At 40.6% G+C, this 25,085-nt stretch overlaps 1 protein-coding gene across 1 annotated transcript in view; it reads right to left on the bottom strand.

The window, feature by feature from the left end:
• The window catches only part of FRAS1 (Fraser extracellular matrix complex subunit 1), a 475,354-nt gene that overhangs the window by 122,549 nt on the left and 327,720 nt on the right, over positions 1-25,085 (bottom strand). The window contains exons 31-35 of the mRNA XM_027854503.1: positions 24,014-24,192; positions 20,188-20,304; positions 9,022-9,136; positions 8,372-8,509; positions 1,286-1,318 (exon numbers count right to left, since the gene is read on the bottom strand). Coding sequence (XP_027710304.1) covers positions 1,286-1,318; positions 8,372-8,509; positions 9,022-9,136; positions 20,188-20,304; positions 24,014-24,192 — 582 coding nt within the window. The remainder of the gene's footprint in view (positions 1-1,285; positions 1,319-8,371; positions 8,510-9,021; positions 9,137-20,187; positions 20,305-24,013; positions 24,193-25,085) is intronic.

Genomic DNA, 25,085 nt, shown 5'->3' with positions numbered 1-25,085 from the left:
CCTCTCTCTCTCTCTCTCTCTCTCTCTCTCTCTCTCTCTCTCTCTCTCACATCAATAAAGGACCAGCCCCACAGTCAGGCAGATCTGGGTTTCAGTCCCTCATTTGACACATCCTGGGCAAGTAAGTCACTTAACCTCTCAGCGCCCCAGGCAACATGTGCCAATCTCCATTGGGAGAAGGAGCTTCTTTACTGGACCTTCCTTACAAAACGAAGCCGTAAGTCTAGATTACACTTACATACACACATATATACACATTTCATATTTCCAAATATCACTAAAGTCTGCATACAGGTCATCGGTAAAAAGCTATTTTGTAGTCCACCATGTTAACATGCCATTGTCTGCTCAGACGTTCCCATATTGTTGGGCATCTGGGCTATTATGAACATCTTTGTATAAATTACTTTTACTACTTTTTTTAGATTATTCTTGGTTGTATCCCAAAAGTTGTATTTCTGAGGCAAAGTAGGACAGTTTGTATCGCATATTGCCACGCTGTTCTCCAGAAAGACAGATCCAATTACAGTATCACCATAATGAGCAAGCATATGCGTCTCCCCACATCGCCACCAACATCAGGCCTTGCCTCTTCTTTGAGTGGCTGGTTTGGTGGCAAATGAGGGTACCACATGATTTTTTTTTTTACCTGGATAAGCAATAGCTTACTCAGCTATAGAAATAAGTATTATGTACTAATTGACCAGATCAAGCCATCAGGACTGGACTGATGGTCAGCTTAAATTAGGTTGGTTTTATCCTCCTTCTTCATTTCATTATTATGAGAACCTGTGTCTATGAGGCGTATATGTTGCTCTGCAGAAACACACCTACTTTGCCTCAGCTTTGTGATATGGAGAAGGAGAATCAAGTGGGCTTAGTCAGCAAGGGGCGACAGTAATAAATAGGGCATAGTCCAATGCAAAACCATTAGGCTGAAGAGAATTTTTGCATGCCTCATGGATTTTAAAGAATAAAACTACAAACTATTGGTTAGATGAAGCTTATTATACAATTTTTTTGGCTACTGAAAGCCAGCAAAAACCAGGCATAAACAAAATAGACTCATAGGTTCTTATGTTGGTTTACTTTCTTCCATGCATATTAATTTAAACCATCAGTTTTAGAATAGTTAAATATCTATTTCAGAAGCTCTAATTGCCACAAGGCCCTTATATAAGTTCTAGAAAATACTTTTAGGTGGAGACAAGATAGAAAAAGGGGCAGGTTAGGAAGGCACAAAGAAAATGGCATCATCTAACAAAAGGGGAAATGGCTCTCATACCTGTGAAACGGAAGTCCACGGATTCGGGAAGACCTGAAAGAACAAAGATGTGGAGGTAAGTGTTGTCGTCACTTCTGACTGGGACGGCATATGGATTAGGGAGTCAGGGGTTAAGGATGGGCAGGAAAAACTGGAGCAGAGGTGAGCAGAAGTGAAGCTACCCTAAATTGTCCTAGCCTATGGGAAATCACAAGGTCCTTCACCAATATTATGCTGAATTTAACTGCAACACTGTGTGTTAAATAACACCAACAAAATCCCACAATCAGATGAATTTACAACATGGCAGTTACAGTGATTTAGAGCACACCCTTTCAGACTCTGTTTTATCAGTACATAAAATCCTACAAACCAGTGAATGCTGGGGAATAGCATATATCAATGACAAGGGATTCTGAAGGGCCAGTTTCACCGGAGAATTGAATGATGCCTGAGAATGGATTTATGCACTAAGATAATCTAGGCTTCTGCTGTCTCCAAGATATAGCACGGACTCATGGGCAGAGCGCTTGGCTCAGAGTCAGCAAGGCCTGGGTTGAAGTCCCATGGCTGACCGTTTCCAGCTTTTTGATCATAGGTAAGTGAGTTGGCTTGCTGGAATCTCCTGAGTTTTCTCATCTGTAACTACCACGGGGTAATATTGCTTATAAGATCTCTATGTCACAGACACGGAGAGACTCAAATGAGAAAACGAATATGCAAAAGCCCTTTCAGAACTTAAAAGTGTTATAGAAATGCCAGGTACAAATGTTTTCTCATTTTCCTCCTCATTTTTAGTTGAGGCTCAGATAAAAAGAGTCAGGAGGACAAGTCACTATCCTACTATTCTTTCATACTGAGTGTTATATGCTACATCATGGCTCAAGTAGATACAATCATTACTTCTTTTTTTTTTTTGTGAGGCAATTGGGTTAAGTGACTCGCCTAGAGTCACACAGCTAGTGTCAAATGTCTGAGGCCGGATTTGAACTCGAGTCTTCCCGACTCCAGAGCCAGTGCTCTATCCACTGCATCACCTAGCTGCCCCAATCACTGCTTTTCACAGCTGAATAACAAAATGCTCATTCTCTGTTGTTTGTCCTTTATTTCGAAGATGACCACTGACGTCACAGGGTGACGTCCTGACTTGAGTGTGAAGCAGAGTTGCACAAAGGGTCAGCCTCACTCTCTCTTCCAGAGTCATCAAAGTCCAGTGGCAAGACAAAAGTCAAGATGTCTGGCAATGGCCTGGGATGCAGTGGATGACCATGGTGTCTTTTATGTCAGGTCAAGCTCTCAGAGCTCCGCAGTGCCTGCTTCAGCCGCCTTCATGGCCTTGGAATAAATTATTCTCATCTGCTCAGTCCACCTGAGGAAATATTCACAAGCTTGGGGTAGACACCCTCCTAAGTCACTGACAGGTTTGAGACCTGTCAATTACTCTCAACTTGATTGAGCCCCCTGCCGAGATGGTTTACAGGGGTGCAGCTGCTGTGCGTGCTAAGGCTTCTTGGAACCACAGGTGAAAGGTGGTTGCAAGTGGACACAAAGGTGGATGAGCAGCTCTGAAAAGGATCTGGCAAACCCCCACACCAGAGGTGCTAGTCCTTCCTAAACACCCCATGGAGCCTTCATTCTCTACAGGCTTACAGGGGAGGGTGAGAGGGAATAAGTAGTTATTAAGTACCTATTATATACCAGGCACTGCGCTAGGTGCTTTACAAATATCATCTCATTTAAACCTTATAACAAAACTGGGAGGTAGGTGCTACTATGATCTTCATTATACAGCTGAGGAAACTGAGGCAGGCAAAGGTGAAGTGACTTGCCTACGATCATACAGCTAGGAAGTATCTGAGGCTGGATTTGAACCCGGGTTACACAAAGCATTCTTTGAATGCAAGTAGAAGACAGAACAAAAGGCATGAGGTGTACCTCAACCTGTTCCCACCTGGCTTTGAATTCCTGTGCTAAGTCTCCATGTTTTGAAATCGTTTAGTTCTGTGTAGCTTGGAGATGAGTATTTGCACTCTCCACTTTCTATCTGAAGTTCTGCTTGGTTTGAACTCCAAGGAATAAGATGTCCCCTCATCCAGTATCCCCTTATGTTCCTCACTGCCCTCTCAGTTTTTATGTATCTACCCCTACTGGATTGTAAGCTCCCCGAGGGCAAGGACTGTCTTTTTCTTTTTATATCCCTAGTGCTTAGTACAATGCCCGAAACCTCGTAGGTGCTTAATATTTACTGAATTGAATTCATTTGCTATGGTGATATAGATTAAAAACATTGTTCCTAAATTTTTATGTTATTTCTGAGAGTTATGGGCAATAAATCTTTCTGTAATTTTGGTTTGGTTTATTTGCTGAATTCTGAAGGATATTTGGGGGTTTATATTTGTAGCATAGGGAGATGTTTCCCCTGTAATGATGCGCTTTTGTGCTAGAATTCTCACCACCAGGTCATGGTTTGCTAAATATTTGATAAATGTGAAATTTTTGCATTTTTGCATGCAATTTTGCACAAATATTGTTTATAGTTCCCACTATTCCTTTGCATCATCAGTACTGATATTTAAGACAAGGTCCCTTACAGATAACCTTTTTGTCCTTTCTGGTGACGATGACCTGGTCCCGAATTATTATCCTAACTCCTTACGTTTCTATAAATAAATCTGTACGACTCAATCATTTGTTTGTGGTTCTTTATAAACATAATGCTGATTGAGCTCATGTGGATGTCACCCACTAAGTACTCTTTGATTTCACCCTGAGATCTTTGCCATTTCACAGACCCTCTGCGAAGACAAATCACTTTCAGTAACAGTCAACAAATCCAGCAGCATATACTTGTTGTCAGACTTTACAATTGCTTCATGAAATTAAGTGTGTTTGTTACAAAATTATTTCTGTAAACTTTTTACGCTTTTGCAGGTTTTACCTCCTGATAAAAAAGTGAAAGATTCAAAGTATAGAATGAAACACATATTTTTTTTGGCCCTGCCAACACGGCAATTTGTTTTGCTTAATCATGCAAATTTATTACAAGAATTTTAGTTTTTAAATTTTTAATTTAAAAAAAAATTGTAGGGGTTGGGAGTTTTTTTTATGCCTTTTACCTCTAACGTTGTGCATATTATTGAGCCAAGAATACATGTTAAGACTCATTTTACATAAGTGTTAATTGTTCTAAACGTGGTCATTCCATTAGACTTTGACTTCAGCATGCCAGTCAGTATACTAACATGCACAATGAGAATCCTTGATACCCTTTTATTCAGTGTCTTGCCAAAGAAGAGGAATTTTTTAAGTATCCCCTTCATTCACTGGTTCATATTTACACTAAAATCCTTCAATTTCTATTCTTCCTTGGGCAATATCAAGAATTGTATATTTACCAAGTCTAAATGATATTCTGATAACATTAGAGAAAGTTCCCATAAGATCTGGTAAGTATTCAATGTGCTTTATTCAGTTGAGCTATATAACTCGATGTCATTCACGCAGATGAAATTATTAATCCAATGTTTTGATAGGACTTCCTTTTTGATTTGAAAGCCATAGTCAGTTATATTCATGAATGATGTTAATACTTAGTTATGAATGATGTTAATACATAGTTAATACTATGCAGCAGAACTACAGTAGGCTTAAGCTGTCTTCCTGGAAGATGTCACACTTTCCTGCAATTGTTCTTGTCGTTAGTATGCTGGTAGCGTATTTTAAACAGAGAATAGTTTTCCATGTGAACATCAACTGTGCTAGAGTGCTCACTAAGCTCAGCTCTGTTTTATATATTTGCAGTAGCTGATTAAGCCACGAATGTGTAAATGAGTCAAAGGCTTTGTGACATTTGACAAAGGCAGTATAAATGTCACTTGGCTTTCTGGTAGCTCGTTCAATAACCACAGAATTGATAATGAGTTGTTCCTTACACACCTGGAACAATTTGGCATGCCTTTCTTGTGCCTCAAACAACATATTGTCTTCTTGTGCTTACAGATTTGTGGAGTGATAAAATCCAAAAATGTCTGACATAAAGTCTGAAACTATGCAGTTGGCTTATATTTGGAGGGGGTCATTGATGTCCTCATCTTTTTATGATAAATAGGTGATGTCTTCTATTAAGAAAGATGGGATCAATACTGTGACTATTAGCTCTTCTCAGCAATACAACAATGCAAGACAATTCCAAAAGACTCATGATGGAAAATGCAATCCACATCCAGAGGAAGGACTGATGGAGGCTAAATGCAGATTGAAGGATACCATTTTTCACTTCATGTATTTTTTTATGGTTTTTTCCTTTTGTTCTGTTTCTTCTTCTACAACATGACTAATATGGAAATATGTTTTACACGATTGCACATATATAACCTATATCAAATTGCCTACCATCTTAGGGAGGATGGAGGGGAGGAAAAAAAAGAAAGATGGAATCAGGATTGCAACAGAGAGGAAGCTGGTAACTCGTGTGCCACTGTGCAGTGTTTGAACCAATGATGATTGATCTTTTCTGGCCCCACCACTTTCCAGTTGTCCAGAAAAGCTTCCAGAGTCATCACCCTTGGTGTAACCATTGTATTATTCGTTATTTAATAGTACACAAGCCTTCTGTGTCTCTTTTCATCCAATTTGTGCTTTTATTATGCTGGACCTTCTTTCAAGCTTATATGCGACCAAAAATTTTCCATTTTCTTCTTTGCAGTATCTCACACCTCTACTGTCCTTGATTCTAAAGCATATATAGTATAATTTTTGAGTGAGGTGGAATTATTTTGTTCCTTTTGCGGCTTTGACTCCTTATGTGCCTTCATCTTTTAGCTATCGCTTATACTTGTTAATTAAAAACATCAAGAATTTGCTATAGTTTTGTCTTCTAGATCTCATTCTGCATATTTCTCCTTTAAAACTTTAATCAGACAATATAATGTTCAAGTGTTCTTCTGGTGCACCAGCTAGATAGTGATGTAATTTTCCAATTTCTCTCCACAGGTCTTCAACAGTTTTCTCAAAGAGATTTTTCTATGATGGTATTTGATGTTTACCCCTGGGAAAAGTCCTCAATACCTCCTTTCATCCTGTGGTCCTTACCATGGCAACAGCCGCAACATGTCCTGTTATTGAAAATCTTGAAATGTTTGTCAAATATGATGTCAAATTTTGTGAGGATGTGTTCATTCACAATCATTTCAGTAAAGAAATAATCTGTTTTGGTAGTTAATATATTAGTTTTGGCCAGCTCGGTGACACAGTAAGTCGAGTGCTGAATCTGGAGTCAGGAAGACCCGAGTTCAAATCCTGTCTCAGATACCTCCTAGCTGTGTAACCCTGGGTAAGTCACTTAACCTTGCTTGCCTCAGTTTCGTCGTATGTACAATGAGATGAAGAAGGAAATGTCAAACCACTCTAGTATCTTTGCCAAGAAAATCCCAAGTGGGTTCAGAAAAAGTCGGATACAATTGAAATGACTGAATAACAACAAGCCTGTTAATTAGATTCATGCTATCAAACTCCAACAAAGCTTTTCAAAACTGAATTCTAAGTAGGCTCATCTCCTTTTCGAAAGCCCTCAAGACACTGGTGTCACTTTTTTTTTTTTTTACCATCCGGTTCATTACCAGGCAGCCCTTCTGGAATGTGTATTAAAAGAAGATTTTCAATAATTTCAGGCTCTTCTGCTTTTCCCTCTTGAAATGTATCTAACACCTCAATTTCTGCCCTTCTTTTATCTCATCTGGGATTAGGAATGAAGTTTCTGATGGTAATTATAACGATCAGGACGGTCATACTTGTGATTTCATCAGTGCAGAGAATTCTTACTGAGGAAACCCTAAGTAACACTATAGCTTAGCCCTTCTTGTAAAATGTATAGTCTTGGAGACTCAGTGTCTGGGATGATGAGAAGCTAAGTGACTTACCCAGAGTCTGATGCCCAGCTGTCCTGTCCTCACATGCTCACTGCTTCTCTCCATAGGTGGAACATTACATTAGTACAGACCATAAGCAAAAGGGATTGGAAGGTTTCATATTTGCTCTAAAGCACAGCACTCAACATGGGTGGGAACTCACAATTGCTACCTTTTAGGCAGCAACTCTACTTATGAGACCAAGGGGAGGAGGGAAAGGTACCAAGCTTCAGGGGGAATTCAGCTAAGAGCCCAATTCCTCAATTTAATGGCAATTAAATGGCAAACTCTACTCTGGAATAAGACACAAACAGGAGAAATGAATCAACTGAAAACTCTCTTTCCCTTGTTTTTTATTTTCTTCCTGTATTCAGATCCTACATGAAATTCTCACTCATGCCAGGACAACATCTTTTGAACGCAGGGTGTAAGGAGAAAGAAAAGAAAGTACCTACTATGTGCCAGGAACTGTGCTAATATTATCTCATGACCAGCTTTGATAGACTTGGCCCTTCTCAGCAATGCAAGGATCTAAGACAGTTCCAAAAGACTCACGATGGAAAATGCCACCCACATCCAGAGAAAGAATCATTGAGTCTGAATGCAGGCTGAAGCATATTATTTGCTCTTTTTTTTTGGTTGTGGTTTGTTCTTTCTCGTGGTTTTTCCCTTTGGTTCTCATCCTTCTTTCACAACATGACTAATGGAGAAATATGTTTAATACGATTATACGTGTAGAGCCTATATCAGATTGCATGCTGTCTTGGGGAAGAGGTAGGGGGAAAGTTTTAGAACTCAAAATCTTATAAAAGTGAATGCTGAAAACCAAAATTAAATAAATAAATGAAGCTGAGGGAGGGAATGTTCCTCACAACAACCCTGAAAAGTGGCTGCCCCCATTTTACAGCTAAGGACACTGTAGCAGACAGAGATTATGACTTGCCCAGGGTCACACAGCTAGTCAGTGTCTGAGGTTGGATTTGAATCCAGGTCTTTGCGACTCCAAGTAGAGAGCTTTATCCACTATGCCACCTATCTACCTCTGGGTGGCCCGTAGGCTTCAAGGTTTATTATTTAGAATACCTGTAAGATAACTTTAAAACTGCTCAGAAGGGGCTAAGGGAGAGGTCAGCGTAAGTGTGTCACTGGCAACAACCGCCAGGTGTTTGTTTTCTACTGGGGAGAGGGGCAAGTACGTTACCGGCAAAGGAGAAGGCCATGATCTCTTGGAGATGGGGTGCCGCCGCGGGAGGCCGGTACACGATTTTGCCTTGGTTGACATCTGCCTGCGTGAAATACTGAATGGGGAAGCGTGGCCTGTCTTTGTGCTCGATGATACCTGAAAGAGAGTGTACAGAGCAGTGTGACATCACTACTACTACTTAAGGGGAAGCCTACCATCCCCTCGTGATTGGCACGGAGCCTTCCCTGACAAGGACAACGACCTCGATTCCACGGTGACGTATCTAGAATCGCAGAGAAGACCACCTGGCCAAGCCTGACTATCTCCATCAGACTCTCAACTAGGAGAAGGCAGATCTGAAACCCTGCCCAGGTCGGCTCCTGCCCAAGAAGCTCTGAACACAGGCGGCAGAGAGGCAGCAGAAAGGAGATCCACTCTTTACAAGTGACGCCCACAATCACTCACTCCCCTGTCAGCCCTCCTCTCCTTACAAAAGGGTAGCTATCACAACTGTCTGAGCAGAAATGGAAACAAGATAACCAGACACGAGTTTCTGTGTGTATACACGCCAACGCTTTAGAAGATACAATGGAGCTTTAGAGAGGGGCTGAGCAATAGCCCAACAGCATCTGGACCTTACAGGACTTTGTGGACCACGCAATACTCGCCTTGATTCGGACGCAAAGGGACAGTGATGTTGTACACAATCTTCCCACTTGGACTCTTGAAGTCAACGAAAGAAAGGTGGTGGGGCTGTATCACACTCAGCCGATCCTCCTGAACCTAAAACACAGAGAAAAGAAAACCGGGATTTCAATGAAAACCAAAGCCAAGGGCAAAAACAAGGGAAAAGAGTAAAGATTCATATAATGCCAGGTCCTGTGCTAAGCACTTTTAGAAATATTATTTAACCTTCACAACAGCCTTGGGAAGTAAATGCTTCCCTTTCAATATCCCGATTCATTATTTTATTATCCTGATTTTACAGATGAGGAAACTGAGACAGAGGTTAAGTGACTTGCCCAGGGTCACACAGATAGTAAGTATCTGAACCTGGCTTTGAATCCAGTCTTCTTAACTCAAAGTCCAGCAATCCATCCGTCACACCCCTCATCCTGGCTGATTTCTTGTCACTTCCTGGTACATAGTAGGTTGTTTAAGGAACAATTTTAGACTGATTGTCTCCTATGCTACGAAAAGGGCATTAAGTCTTATTTTTAACTTTAAGCCTAATTAACCCTAATTTATTTGCTTGTCAATTGACTTGATACTTTGACGGTTCCTTGCTTTTTAACAGCATGCATACTCACCCTCCCTTGATGCAAATTGCATCCTCTCCTTATTTTATATGATTCACATCTGTGTTTCCCCATAAATTATCCTCCAAGAGGCTGCCCAACGTGCTTGTTCTTGCTCCGATTCCGTTAAAATCCCAAGGGTACCAATATTTAACCTTCATTCTCACTTCATGGCTAGCCCACATCTTTTTCAAGACATCCATTTCCTCAATGATGGCTTTTATTGTACTTTTTGTCCACAAATTGTTGACGGATCCCAGTTAATAGAACTATAAATGAACAGCCACAATTCTACCTCTCTGTATGGTGCCTCTGTTTTCTCCTTTGGATTTCCGCAGGTGGCCACTCCAGGGAGGTGTATTTTTGATCAGCTATTACTTACGTAAGGCTCAGACTGCTAAGGAGTGTGTAAATAAGACTTAGCGGTAGATGGTGACAACTCAACTTTTAGTAATTAGGTTTTCACTGCTCCTGAGAACCCTACTCTATGAGGACTGAGATGCCGGAGGGCTCACTCTCTCCCAGTGTACTTTCTTTTTCAAAATTACAGACACGACAAATATCAATAAATGAATATGTCCATATAAAAAAAGAGAAAAAGAGAGTTGTATATGAAATTTAGTACGTAGAGACTGTGTATTTATTACATAAAGATTAACAGATAAATTAAATTTGATACAGTAGTACTAACACTGTCCTGTTTGTGTTCCAGAAGCACAAGTGGATAGTAGTGAATAGAGTACTGGGTCAGTCCGGTAGACTTAACCTATTTGCCTCAGTTTCCTCATTTGTAAAATAGGAGGTAATAACAGCTGAGTTGCTGAGGATCAAATGTAATAATAGCTTGGCACATAGCAGGCACTATTTAAATGCTGGCTATTACCATTACTACTATTATTATCATTATTTTTATTATTACTCTTTTGTATACTTTTTCATGTTTTGCTAACTTGCTGTTCCTTCCCTCTCTCTTCTTCCTTCCTTTCTTTTTCTCCTTTCTCTTTCTTCAGCTTTATCACTACTCCACTTACCTCTCCCCTCTAGCTTTTCTACTTGGAAATTTAATTGTAGTTCTACCTGAAAACCAGGCAAATTGCTCCTAACTACAAAATCAGGCTCACTATTAACTACACTCCCACACTTGAGGGATTCTTTTGTAAATCAGATTTAAAAAAAAAAAAAAAAAACACTTATAATAGCTAAATTTCCTTATCATCTCCCACCCCACTACAGATTTTTAAATTTAAAAGGAGCTAAAAACTGTCCTCCCTCTCCAACAGTCTCAGCTCCCTAGGCCCCCTATAAATATTCACAATCTATTAACCCTTAATGGATACTACACAGGGAAAAGGAAGGATTCAAATTCTTGGATTAGGCAAGAACGCCAGGTTCCAATCCCCTCTGCCTTAGCCAGCTGTGGTAAACCTTCACTTCACCAAAAGCAGTTTCCTCACTCTCTGCAGCTCAGCCCACCCTATTCTTCACCTCCCCACGCTCCCACTTCACAAAATTTTGAGTTCCTGTAGCTAGTTTTAACACAAGTGGAATTTGGTGGGGGGGGTGGGGGTGGAGTTTTGCAAATTAGCAGAGAAAAATAAATAAAGCCAGCCCATACATGGGTTCTCTCCTCAGCTACTCAAACTGCCTTGGGGTGGAGGAAGGCGAGCCCATTCCAAACTTTTCTAATCCCACCACAAAGGTGAACAAGACAGACGCCACTGCACTTTAAAGCCCAGTTTCATTTAGAAGGAATTTGCCCGTCGTGAGAAGGATTACGCTGCACCCAGCCATACTGAAGGAGGAGAGGGGCTGCAGTCTATTAGAAAACACTGAATGCTCCCGCTGCTTCCGAACTGCCCCCCAAGGCACCCTTGTCCCTGGAAGAAACATCTTTTGCAGGTTAGGACCAATTCCCTTTAGTAAAGGGTCGTATTTCAGGTTGTTGGAATGTAACGAGCTAGGAAAACCAACAAAGTAAACAGGAGCTAGTTTCTCATCCCAAAGCAGTCAAGTAACCAAAACAAATTTAGAAATGCATGTACATGGCTATGACTATAATATGTAATATATGACATAATTATAACATAATATGATATAATATAAAATAACATAACATAATATCATATGATACAATGTTATACATTACATGCTATATGATAATCAATGAGGCACCTACCCCAGCAGCTTCAGCTACTCTGCGCTCCCTTTTAGTCCAGATAACTAAAAACCTGAAATGCCCTCAGTTAGAAAACCCAGGTGACCTTAGGAAAGACTCTAGAAGACAGCAAAGAGAATGAGGGACCCAGAACCAAGACCAGGGGTGGGGAACCTACAGCCTTAGGGCCACATGTGACCTTTTAAGATCAAAAGGTCACACTCAAGAATCTAGAAGGCCACATGTGGCCTTAAGGCCACAGGTTCCCCAACCCAGACCAAGACTATCTGGGCCTGAATCCTGCTTAACCATCAGAGTGGCTAATGGCAAGTCACTAAATCTGATTTTCGGTTTCCTCACCTGTAAAATGAGGATAATAAAATAATAAGCACCTACCTCACAAAACTGTTGTGAGGTACAAATGAGTTAATGTTCACAAGGCCAGTCAGTCAACAGCATTTATTAAGTGCTTACTATGTGCCACTGTAGCGAGAATAAGTTTTGTTACCTTAAGAAGATAGTAGGAATAAGTCTGTCAACTCGGCACAATCAACTCCATTTTGTTTTACACCTCCATTTTGTGACTGAGTTGTTTTGAGTAATTTGCTTTTCTATAAGTTGTTTTTTAATACTAAGATAAGCAGTTGTGTGGTATTGTAATGATGATAATAATGCTAATATTTATATGGTATGACATGGTAAACCACATGCATGTTCTTAAACAACTGATTAATATATGTGGACCCTCTGATGAGAGAGATCACCAAAAGGAAAATATTATAAACAACTTTATTACTAGTCTACCAATCAAATTATGTGGTAAATAATTTAAGAACACACATAACTAAAAATATAAAAAAAGATTCCACCAGAGGCCCCAACCATCAGCCCATTTCTAGGACACAATTAGGACTGGATACGGTAAGACTAGGTCTGGCTCTTACATTATCCATACTTGAGACTCAGGCAGCCCATGGTCATTGGAGGGAGGCTCTGTTTGATGAAGATTTGTGAGATAACCACCTTGGAGGAAGGCATCTTCAGAAAATGTAAGCAGCAAAATAAACAAGAATGGCATAAGAGACAGGATGTTGTAGTCGAGAGGGCATTGGATTTGAGATTCAGGAGGACACGAGTTCAAATCACACCCTAGAGAGCTGTGTGACCCTGGCCAATCTACCTAATCTCAGTTTCCTAATTCACGAGATGAGGTGAATTGGGTCTAGCGGACCCCAAGATCCTTCTAAGTATCTTGTCTTCATCCACAGGGCACTGATTTCTTCTGCTGGGTCTGTTTCTGAAGCTTTCAATTCCTCACAGTTGGGAGATTATTGAGCATTCAGTATGGCAATATTTATGGTTTTTTACACTGTTCTTAAATTTGTAAGGATCAATTTTATGTCCAGGTAATTGTGGGCAACAGTTCTGTCAATATCGACGATCTGGTTTAATGCAGTTTAGCTGTTGAAATCTCTAAGGGACTTTTAGAATTTATATTTGTAGCACAGGGAGGTCCTCTGTTAGTTGGTCAAGATTAGCAGGCTTCCATCTTGTCTTAATGCGGAATTAGAAAGGTTCAGGATACCAAAATCCAAGCAAGAAAACACGGAGCCCAGGACAAGACAAAAAAGCAAGCTGGCTTTATTGAAACCTACTCATATTAACAAACACACTCAAGGAGAGTGGCAGGCACAGGCCAAGCCCGCTAGGCGCTCGAGGGAAATCAGACACACAGCTTGGCCCCTGGACAGAATGGGGCACCCCAACCCAAGTAACTTCTAAAGGGAGTTCATACGGCTCTTACCAAATTGGGGGAAGGGAGCCAGGAGCTTGGAACTTGGGCTGATCCATGCTAGTGGAAGGCAGGACTTCTGGGTAATTGTTGGTTCCCTGATACTCACATTTCTTACTCGCCAGGAAAGGGGCTTTGGGCTGTTACGGCTGTTCTTAGTCCGACATGGTGGCTCAGGGTTTTTTTTAAACTTTCCTGGGGTTTCTTCATTTAGCAGGTGGGGAGGCTAATGGGATCATTACATGGTGTATAATTCTAGCCCCTGATCATGTCTTTCTGGACACTGCAGAGTTAAATTTCTGCAACCTGCTGTGACATGGAGCATATTTTTCCACTAAGTCATTGCATAATCTGTAAAGATCAAGATGTCCTGGTTCTTTGAGCACAGACTTTCTATAATTTCTGGTGGCAATGCTATGATGCTGAATCATTATTAAAAAACCCTTCATTTCTATAAACAAATCTGAATGACTCAGCCATTTGACTGACGCTGGTTTATCCAACTGTTATTGTCTAAGTTCACATGGCTGCTACCCATAAAGCCCCTTTTGATTCTACCCTGGCATCCTGGCTATTTCATAGGGTCCCACAGAGATAAACAACTTTCGGTAATACTCAACAAATTATCTCAAATGCCAGATCCTGGACTTTCTGCAACACTTGACACTGTTGATCACTTTATCTTTCGAGATACTCTCTCCTCTTTGGGTTCTCATGATCTCTCTCTGTCTGTCTCTTTCTATGTCTCTGTCTCTGTCTCTCTCTCCTTTCTTCTCTCCTTCCCTCCCTCCCATCTGTCTCTGCACTTTCTCAGTCTTCTCTGGATTTTTATCCATGGCATACATGACCACTAACTATGGGCATACCCTAATGCTTTCTCCTTTTCTCTCTATAACCTTTCACCTGGTGATCTTACCAGCTTCCATGGGCTCGATCAGAATCTCTGCAGATGATACCAATTTCTCTATAGCCAGCCCTAGCTTCCTCTCGAGCTCCTGTCCCATATCATAGACTGCCTAGTGAACATTTTGAACTTGAAATCCCAGAAGCATCTCAAACTCTGAAATAAAACTCATTCTCAAAAGAGAACTCATGATCTTTCTTCTGAAACTCACTTCTCTTCCAAATTCCCCTATTGAAGGTACCTCTATCCTTCTAACCACCCAGGCCTGCTACCTTGTATCATTCCTGACTTCTCACTCTCACAGAATTTTGTAAGGGCGCAATCTTACTAACAAGTTATCTATGTATATATTATACATATATACACATATATATTTATGTATATAATATGTACAAACATAATCAGAGTGGTTCCAAAAAGCATTAATCTAATGTGGATGAAAATGAATGAAAAACATTTATTAAGGACTTATTATATGTCAGGCACTATGCTATATTTTTGAATCACTTATGAGACAGGTAAAACTATAACAAATATGTTTTTATAATTAATAACATACAAATTATAAATATTAAGGATATTCCATAAATGATTAAAAATATAGAGGATACATTTTAAGTGGAAAAATAAAAGATGATTGTTTAAAGGCAAAATAAACCTCAGACAATCATGCACTTGGACACTTATACATACTGATCTCTGTGCCTCATCTGTCCAGAGTCCTAGGAAGTCATGTCAAAGGCCTGGCAAGATTTAGGAAAGGTAGCTAATTTCTATGACTCCTAACCTAACTCTTTTAAATCCCAAATCAGAATGTTTATTTGGCAAGGACTCTGCCCATATGTTTGTGTATACAGAGATGTATGTGTGTATGAGTGTGTATATGTCTATAGAGATGTATGTGTGTATTAGTGTGTGTGTGTATACACAGATGTATGTGTGTATGAGTGTGTGTGTGTATACAGAGATGTGTGTGTGTATACAGATGTATGAGTGTGTGTATACACAAATGTATGTGTGTATGAGTATGTGTGTGTATACAGAGATGTATGTGTATATGAGTGTGTTTATGTGTATACATAGACGTATGTGTGTATGAGTATAGTTTCCAAAAAAAATTAACCCAAGTTCCTCTAGTCAGATGATAAATTATGGATTTTATGGTGCTGATGAATTATGATTTCTTTATATTATTATTTACAGTGTGAATGTCAACACCACCTATTCATTAAAAACACTCTACTTTTTCCCTTTTGTTTCTGTCTCTTACAAAACCCATCATTTCTGAAACAGTGGTTATTCTCTTTGTTGTGGTTCTAGCCTGCAAGCTCGAGATTCAGTTATGCACAAATACAGAGGCACCCACTGAATGGGGCATCCTGTTGGAAGGCGTGTGGCTTATTCACTTAGCGAGACAGCATTATCATTAACGAGAGCTCCATGCACTCCAGGGCTTAGCTAGAGTTGGCATCTGCCAGAGAGTATAAGGTTATAATACTCCAGAGGAGGAGGATCAGCTCAGGAGAAGGCTTTCTCTTCAAAGGCAGCCGGCACTTTTCTGATCTCATCCATCCGTTGTGCCCCGAGAACATAATGATACAATCCTCCCTGTCCCGGAATGTTCAGGGGGCAATGCAGACACCAGGAAGAGCTGGAGAATGGCGAGAGATCAGGTGGCCTTCGAGGCCGAGGGAGGGAAACCTCTCAGAAGTGCCGGACCTTGCACTGTTAGCGATGAAGGATGCGGGGTCATGTCCTCATGGCACCCCAGAGCCAAAGAGCATTTATGGGTTCTTCCTTCTTATTTAAGATGACAGACTATGTTAGAAGCAAGATGTCTCAGCTCTGGCCTGATTCTTCCAGCCCTGAGAGGCAGTGGGGAGGAACTGAGGGCTAAGCTTACATTTCTTTTTTTTTTTTTTTCCATTTTACACTATTGTCATATTCCAAAATGCTCCCTACATCCTCGGCCTCCCTAACCCACCACCACCACTGAACTCTCCCATATAAGAAAAAGAGTTAAGGCCAGTTGTCAAGGAGGCCCTATCTGGTGGCAGGTGCCCAATTCTGGATGTCACAGTCCATACCCCATACATCCCATACTCCCTTACCTCTTTAGAGAAAAAAGGGAAGTGTGTTTCATCATTTCTTCTTCAGGACCAAGATGAGTTACTCGAATGAATCTACGTTAATCTGCTTTTTAGTGCTGATTTCATTGAATTTATGGGTCTTGTGCTACTGGTCTGTTTATTTCACTCTGTATCAGGGCATAGGAGTCTTCTAATAGGGCAGGTAGATGGCAGAGTGGGTAGATTCCCGGCCTGGAGTCAGGAAAACCCAAGTTCAAATCTGACCTCGGACACCTATTACCTGTGTGACCCTGAACAAGTCACTTAACCTCTGCCTGCCTCAGTTTCCTCAACTATAAAATGGGGATAATAATAACATCTGCCCTCCACAATCGTTGTAAGGATCAAATGAGATAATAATTACAAACTGCTCTGCCCAGTGCCAGGCATAGAGTAGGTCCTATACAGATGTCAGTGGTTATTATTTTTCCAATACTCAATGGATCTGGAAGCTTAGGGAATTCCCTCAGTGACGGAGATCACAATAACGCCCTAATACAGAGGGCGTCACTCTTATCTGTGTCTTCCCATGAGCATGGGAACTTAAATGGACAAGGCCTTCCCTGACATCGCTTGGGTAACAGGGGTGCATTCCAGTCATCCACTCGCCATCCCTCATCTTCTCTTGCCATCATATGATTTTTGGATAACTTCTTTTGCTCCAGTTGTTTGGATCAATTCCTCATTGATTCTATGTCCCAGACTGTTCATATGGTTCTCCATTTTCCTAGGATCCTCATTTAATTTTTTTTTCTGGAGACAACTGTATTCCACGTCTCATCATACAACAAGGCTGGTAAAATATCAGTGGTGACAAGAGATGAGGCACGCTTTCATGAAAAGCTTGGGGTCATTACAGAAGCTTTACAATTTCCCCAAAGCAATACAGCCGGCTCTTCTCCTCTTATTACTAAAGCAACTTCCAAGGTTTCTCTGACTTTCTTCTATCCATTTTTCTCTATAGCACAATTGTATTCATTTAGATGATCAGAGTATCTAAGTTAAGTCTTTGAAAATAGTTCATTCTTATAATACTGATATTATAGTGGTTCTGCTCACTTCTGAAATGATCATTTTTCCTTATTTTCTACAGCACACTGCTATTCTATCCCATCCAGATACCATTATTTGTTCAGCCATTCCCCAACTGATGGGCATCCCATCACACAAAGAGCTGCTATAAATATTTTTGTACATAGAGGCTCTTTTCCACCTTCTCTGATCTCTTTGGCATTTTGGTGTGGCAGTCATATAGCTGAGCCAAGGGGCACACACTCTTTAGTAACTTTTCATGCATAATTCCAAATACTTTGGACTCGTTCACAGCTCCAACGACAGCACCATTGTGCTATTTTCCCACTGTCAGAGGCACAGTGACTTTTCTAGCATGATTCCAAATTGTCTCCCAGAATAGGCTTAAGTTACTCTTCTCCTCTTATTTCTTCCCTTCTTCCTCAGTCTCCATCTCTCTGACTTTCATCCTCTCAACACCAGTCAGACCTGAATACATGTTCTCAGTCAATCTCCTTCTTTCCTTCCCGAGATCAGCAGGAGGTACCAAAGGCAAACGACAGCTGTGTTATATTCCATGCTGAGAAGACACTATCTAAAATATTTGAGTTATTATGTTCATTTCCTGATGCCTCTCTGTACTCAGCTATGCTCTTATACAGCAGCTGGGAATGACACCGTGTTATGATCTCAGTAATACAAAGTCATAATATTCTTGTGGACAAGAAAAAGAAATAACAGCAGATGTGGATTTATAGCTGGTCCAAAAAAACCTTACCCAAAGAGTGTTGATTAATATCAACATGTAGGTAGGTCTCTAACAATAATACTAACTATACATATATGTGCATAAATACAAATACACAAAAATATGTCTGTGTATATATATGTATATATATATATATATATATGCCTATATGCATACATAGAGAATGCTTTATGAGCAGCAGAGCACTCTGTCCTTCAAGGTTCTGTACTAGCTTTTGTGCTATTATCAGTAGCTTAGATACAGACTTGCTCATCAAACTGCAGATGATGCAAACCCAGAAAATAGTAAATAAATAATATTTATAATTTGATAAATTATTTTAAAAAATTTTTGAGGAAACTTGACTCTATTTTATTTTTAGTTTTCAACATTCACTTCCACAAGATTGTGAGTTCCAAATTTTCTCCCCATCTCGTCCCTCCCCCCACCCCAAGATGGCATGCATTCTGTATACCCCTTCCCCTAATCTGCCCTCCCTTCTATCTTGCTCACCTTCTCTTATCCCCTTCCTCTTTTATTTTCCTGTAGGGCAGGATGGATTTCTATACCCCAATGCCTGTATATCTTATTTCCCAGTTGCATGTAAAAATAATTTTTAACATTTGTTTTTAAAACTTTTAAGTTGCAAATTCTCTCCCTTCCTCCCTCCCCACCCACCCTCATTGAGAAGGCAAGCAACTTGATACAGGTTATATATGTGTAGTTATGCAAAACACTTCCATAATAGCCCTGTGAAAAACTAACTATATTTCCCTTCATCCTATCCCACCCCCCATTTATTCTATTCTCTGTTTTGACCCTGTCCCTCCTCAGAAGTGTTTGCTTCTGACTACCCCTTCCCCCCAATCTGCCCTCCCACCCCTCTCTCTTATCCCCTTCCCTCCTATTTTCCTGTAGGGTAAGATAGATTTCCATACCCAACTGAGTGTGCATGTTATTCCCTCCTTAAGCCAAATCCTATGAGAATAAGATTCACTCATTCCCTCTCACCTTCCCCCCTTTCCCCTCCACTGTAAAAGTCTTTTCTTGTCTGTTTCATGTGAGACAATTTACTCCATTCTACCTTTCCCTTTCTCCTTCTCCCAGTATAATCCGCTCTCATCCTTTAATTTTATTCTCCAGATATCAGCCCTTCATCTTCAACTCACCCTGTGCCTTCTATCTATGTATACACATATTTTTTGATAAATTAAATTTTGATTAAATTAAAATTTTTGATAAATACATTTTGATTGGATAAAAACCAGGATTCAACAGTATCTCAACAGGCTGAAACAATGAGCCAAAACCAAAACCTCCAGGCATTTTATAGGCACAAATCTAAAATCCAGCATTTGAGAAGAGCACAGCAGTCACAATATGCAAAAGGGAAGATATCCCGTGGCTTAACAGTCACATGAAGGGATTAGCTCCAGAGGCCAGACAGAATCAGAAGCAATGGGAAAATGTTTTAGAGAGGTAGATTTATTTAGGCTTGACAGAAGGAAACACGTCCTAAAAATAAAGTGGGTTGTCTTGTGAGTTAATGGGTCCCCCACCATGAGAGTATTCAGTAAGAGGCTGGATAACCACCACATTCTACATAATGACCTCAAAATTCTGAGATCCCATGACTCTTCTGCAGCCAATGGAAAATGTGTGAAGACCATTAGTGACAAAGAGATGATGAATGAGATGGTTGTGAAGTCAGGAGTTCACCTAGTGGGAAGGAAGGCATATATTTTCATTCTCATTGCACTGTTTCTCCCATTTAAAGGAATGACGGACCAAACTCACAGTCATATGCAGACTGGCTCCCAGGAAAAGCTTCCGAGGTTCAGGCGTCTTTGGTAAGATGGCAATGTTGAATACCTGGTTCTCCAGATGGGCCTGGGGGGCAGTCACACTGGATACCTGCAATGGCAGGACAGAGGTAAGACTCTAATATGCATTTAGATGGCAACATGTTCATTCCGAGATACATTCAAGATCAACCTGGCCTTCTTATTATACTTCACACACTTGAGGTGACACAGTGGATAGAGGGCCAGATCTGAGTTCAAAATTCGAGCTCAGACATTTACTAGCTGTGTGATCCTGGCCAAGTCACTTAAACTCTTCCTACCTCAGTTTCCTCAACTGTAAAACATCTCAACGTTGTTGAGGATTTTGTAAAACGCTTAGCACTTTGAATCTGGCACATAGTAAGTTATTAATATTTATTGCCTACTATTCTTTTCTTCTTCACACACTGTGACTTCATACTAGCCATCACCGGTGCGACCAACACATTCTCCACTTTCCTCTGCCTTCATGGAATCGCTCCATCAAAGCCTAGCTCCAACTTCAATGCCTGTACAAAGCGGTTCCTGATCCCCACAGCTGCCAGAGATTCCCCAAACATTATACTGTATTTTGTATATATTTATGTGTGTGCACATGATCTCCTCCAATCATATGTAAGCTCTTTGAGATCAGGGACTGTTTCATTTTTGCCTTGGTACCATCATTGCATAGCACAGTGACTAGCCTATGCTAAGAGCTTTAAAAAATGCCCTCTTGGTCGATGGATTCACAATATCTTCCATCGCTGACTTTGGTGTGGTTATTGATTCAGGCAAAGGTTTTACAGGTCCCCTCATTTCCCGTGACAGCTAGCACAAAAATAGCAGAAATCTGTGCATGTGTGCATGCACACACACACATGCATGCACACACACACATATGCATGCACACGCACACACATATGCATGCACACGCACACACGCCCAAGGTGGTCAGCCACGAGGCAAGGTCAAAGAAGGCAACTTAGGCATAAAATGGATCATGCTTTTCTGGCTTGTGAAATACATGTTTACATCTGTGGGGTTCTTCAGTGTTTCACCCTTTGCTCTCCAGTTCACTCACCTTATTCTTTTGTTATTGTGGTTACTTTTTTTTGTTCATTGTTCAAAGGTAACATCACTTTCCTTGCCAAATATATTTCTTCCCTGTACCCTAGGCAATGAACTATTCAGAGGAAGGAAGGAAGGGAGGAAGGAAGCAAGGAAGGGAGGGAAGAAAGAAGGAAGGAAGAAAGGAAGGATGAAGGAAGGAGGGAAGAAGGAAGGAAGGAAGGAAGAAAAGAAGGAAGGAGGGAAAGAAAAAAGGGAGAGAAGAAGGGATGGAAGGAAGGACAGAAAGAAGGAAAAAAGGAAGGAGGGAGGGAAGTAAAGAAAGGAGGGAGGGAGGGAAGGAAGGAAAGGAAGGAAGCAGGAAAAGAAGGAGAGAAGAAAGGAAGGGAGGGAGGGAGGAGGAATTAAACAAAATTAAGTAATGTATCAATTGAGTCTGATAGTGTATATGATGGTAACTTTTCAGGGAAGAGGGGTTGCTGCTCCCAAGACTGTTTAAAACCACGTCGGGGGGGAGTGACAGCATTTGCTTTTTCTTGCCTTTTTTGTCCCCCTTTCCCCTACCCACCAAATACAACATCAGAGGCAGGATTCAAACCCAGATCTGGCCAGGTTCTACATTCTGTTCTGTATCCCCTAGATACCAGTGGCTTTTTCTTGCCAAAGATGCCCAAGTGGGCTGCTCTCCTCTAAGTAACTCACAGTGTCTTTTAACAGGGCACACAGGACAGAAATCCCAAATCTTAACACACAAACTAACAGACAGAATCCACTGACCGATAGCTTGAGACAGCATTTTAGGACGAAAACTGAATTAAATCCGCAGAGCTCAGTTCATGTCATTTCGTATATAAAACAAACAAAAAGGTGAAAGAGGAGGGCAGGAACAAATACAAGCCCAACACTTATCTCGTTTTCGATCTATTTCACAGGGTTCACCAAAGTGGTGAACCGAAAATGACCAGCCACTTCCACAAGCCCACAGGTATACAGACTATTCTTGGGAAGTTGGTTTTTAGATAAAAAATGCAAAGTCTGACTCAGGATTCAATGACAATTGATTCTAATTGTACCTAAGGTGACCCCAAATGGTGATACCTAATTCTGTATAAAAAACATTAGAAGGAGGATTGTTGCATTTGGTTTTTATTCTGTTAAAAGAATATTAATAAAAACCCTCTTTCTAGGAAAAAAAAATACAAGGTATGTGTCAATCTTTACAACAACATTCACCAAATTCAGGTTTCAATGAGCTCTATTCCCTTCAGAGAAATCACATAGGAGGCTCCACACTTCCTCCAGTGATACTGCCATTATGCAATGCATTTCTGTAACTCCTTGGGGAACATGTATAGAAAGAACCAAGGTCTAAATAATACAAAAAGACAAAGCCATGTCTTGTATTTTGTTATGGACCTAAAGCTAGTTTTGGGTTTTTTCTTTTAGGCAATTGGGGTTAAGTGACTTGCCCAGGGTCACACAGCTAGTAAGTGTCAAGTATTTGGTCTGAGGCTAGATTTGAATTCAGATCCTCCTGACTTCAGGGCCAGCGCTCTATCCATTGCGCCACCTAGCTGCACCCAAACCTAAAGCTAGTTTCATCTTAGCCAAAGTCCTCCCAAATACAAGTTTACATCTAATCACAAAAGACAAATGACTCACCACCAGTAGGGAAGAGGGAGAAAAGAAAACGTTGCTTAAGCACCTACTATGTGCCAGGCACTCTACTAAGCATTTTACAAATATTATCTCATTTGATCCTCACAATAACCCTGGGGAGAGATGCTATTATTATCCCCATTTTACACATGAGGAAACTGAGACAAACAGAGATTAAGTGATTTTCCCAGGGTCACAAAGCCAGTAAGAGTCTGAGACTAGACTGAACTTGGATCTTGACTCGAGGGCCAACTTTGTCTCCACGGCGTCACCTAGCTGCCTAGCAAGGTTAATCACAAGAATGGAAGGAAATTCCAAAGAAGAGCATTTCCAAAAATGCCTTTGAGCATTTTTGGGTCACTTGAATAAGTACATTGTCTCTCAAGGTGAATAATTTGAAGAAGAGATTAAATTAATTTGAGAACTATGCATATTAAAGATCAGCCATGTTACTTCACACTCAGATCTTGCACAGTATTAGTTGGTTAGGTATTGGGTGACAGGACATATCCACAGAGTCACCTGAAGAATCTAGCATTCTCTGTACCTGTAGCTAACATCTCTCTGCCAGAGCTTACACTTTACTGGTCTAGTCTTCAAGAACCTCAGCTCTCCTTTACACCACAGGGCGGCATTGGAAGAAGGTTTCAGTGGAGGAAATGTGAAAACTAGGTGGAAATAGGGCCACCAGAAAGAAAAATTCCTGGTCCTTGACGTGCACAGCTGCTGCAACTATAGCTTGGGATAGTACTTCCCATATTTTTCTTGAAATTGTGAAATAAATCTGTCCTACAAACATTTCTAGAACAAATGAAGAGTTACTTGTTCCTAAAGATTTATTCTTACTTAGAGAACTATAGATTAAAATCTCTTGGAAAGAACATTTTGAATTGGCAGATGGAGCTTACCTATCTTAGGGGTTTTATGAGTGTTTGCTCTCATTATGACATGACCATAAAATTACCCAGTCCTTTTTTATATTTGACACTCTGATGTATCATTTATCTATACAAACGCACGTTGTTTTAGAGTTACACTTCAAGGAACTGAGATAATGAGCCAGAGGGTACCTGGAAGTTGAAGGAATCGCTTTGCGCCTGGGAACCCGAATGCTTGTACCACACAATGCCTTCGTTGATATCTTGCTGGGTGAACGTGTTGGTGGGCGACGCCATTCTTCCATCAGGCAGGTGCTGCCTCCCATCCGCGGGACTGCCTGCGGGCATGTTCATCAAAAGAACCACCTCCCCTAGAGGAGCACAGAGCACAATTACCATGAGGGAGAGGAGTGGTGAAATCTTTACAGCCTCTTCTCTAAGATATACTGGCAGGAGATTCTGTTCTTCCTCCAGGAAGGAGCTGCTGCCCAGATAGCAGACTACAGGCATGTTTCATCCAAAGAATTCCTTCCCCGAGAGAGCAGCCTCTTCATTTTTCTTTTCTGTCTAGCGAGGATGAGGTACAAAAGATGTTAATCATTACAGAATCATAGATTCCATTTACAAGTCTAAAAAAAGGCCAACCATCTCTGCAAACAGAACCAAAGTATGAAATAACTGACTTATGTCCACTAAAATCACCAAAGAGGCAACGGGTGGAGGGGATAAAAGACTGGCCTCTGAGCCAGAAAGCCCTTGGATCAAGTCCTTCTCTGACATATACTGAATCTGGCCCTAGGCAAGTCACTTAATCCCTCAGTGTTCTACGAAATTCTCTAAGACTATATTTAAGTTGCAAAGAAACTACTACTCCCGTTGGTAGAAGGCATTTTTTTCTCTTCTAGGAGTTACCGCTATTAATGAAGTCATAGATCTAGTCTCTATTTCCAGCGAGCACCCAAATAAGAACGTGGAGATTTGTGAAAATTAATGTGGTCTTATGAGTTGATCAGCTTTTACCTTAAAAAAAAAAAAAAAAGCCCAGAAGGTATATTGGGGGCGGGGGGGGGGGTTTCCTCCAAAAACGAGAAGTTAAACAAAAAGTTACATGAAACTTGATTAGAGAAAAAACTCAAGATAATCTATTTTTAAAGAATTTAGTTTGCATTATAGATTTTCTGTGATCTGCAGATCACACCAATATTTTAGGGTTTTTTGTATAATTTCTAAAAGTCTTCCTTACTACTCAATTTCTTTGAACCTT

Source organism: Vombatus ursinus, unplaced genomic scaffold (genome assembly GCF_900497805.2).
Source record: "Vombatus ursinus unplaced genomic scaffold, bare-nosed wombat genome assembly UNPS02010461.1, whole genome shotgun sequence".
In the NCBI taxonomy this organism is placed as follows: Eukaryota; Metazoa; Chordata; class Mammalia; order Diprotodontia; family Vombatidae; genus Vombatus; species Vombatus ursinus.
Note: the sequence above shows the minus strand (reverse complement) of the source record. Positions and strands in the feature narration are given on the sequence as shown.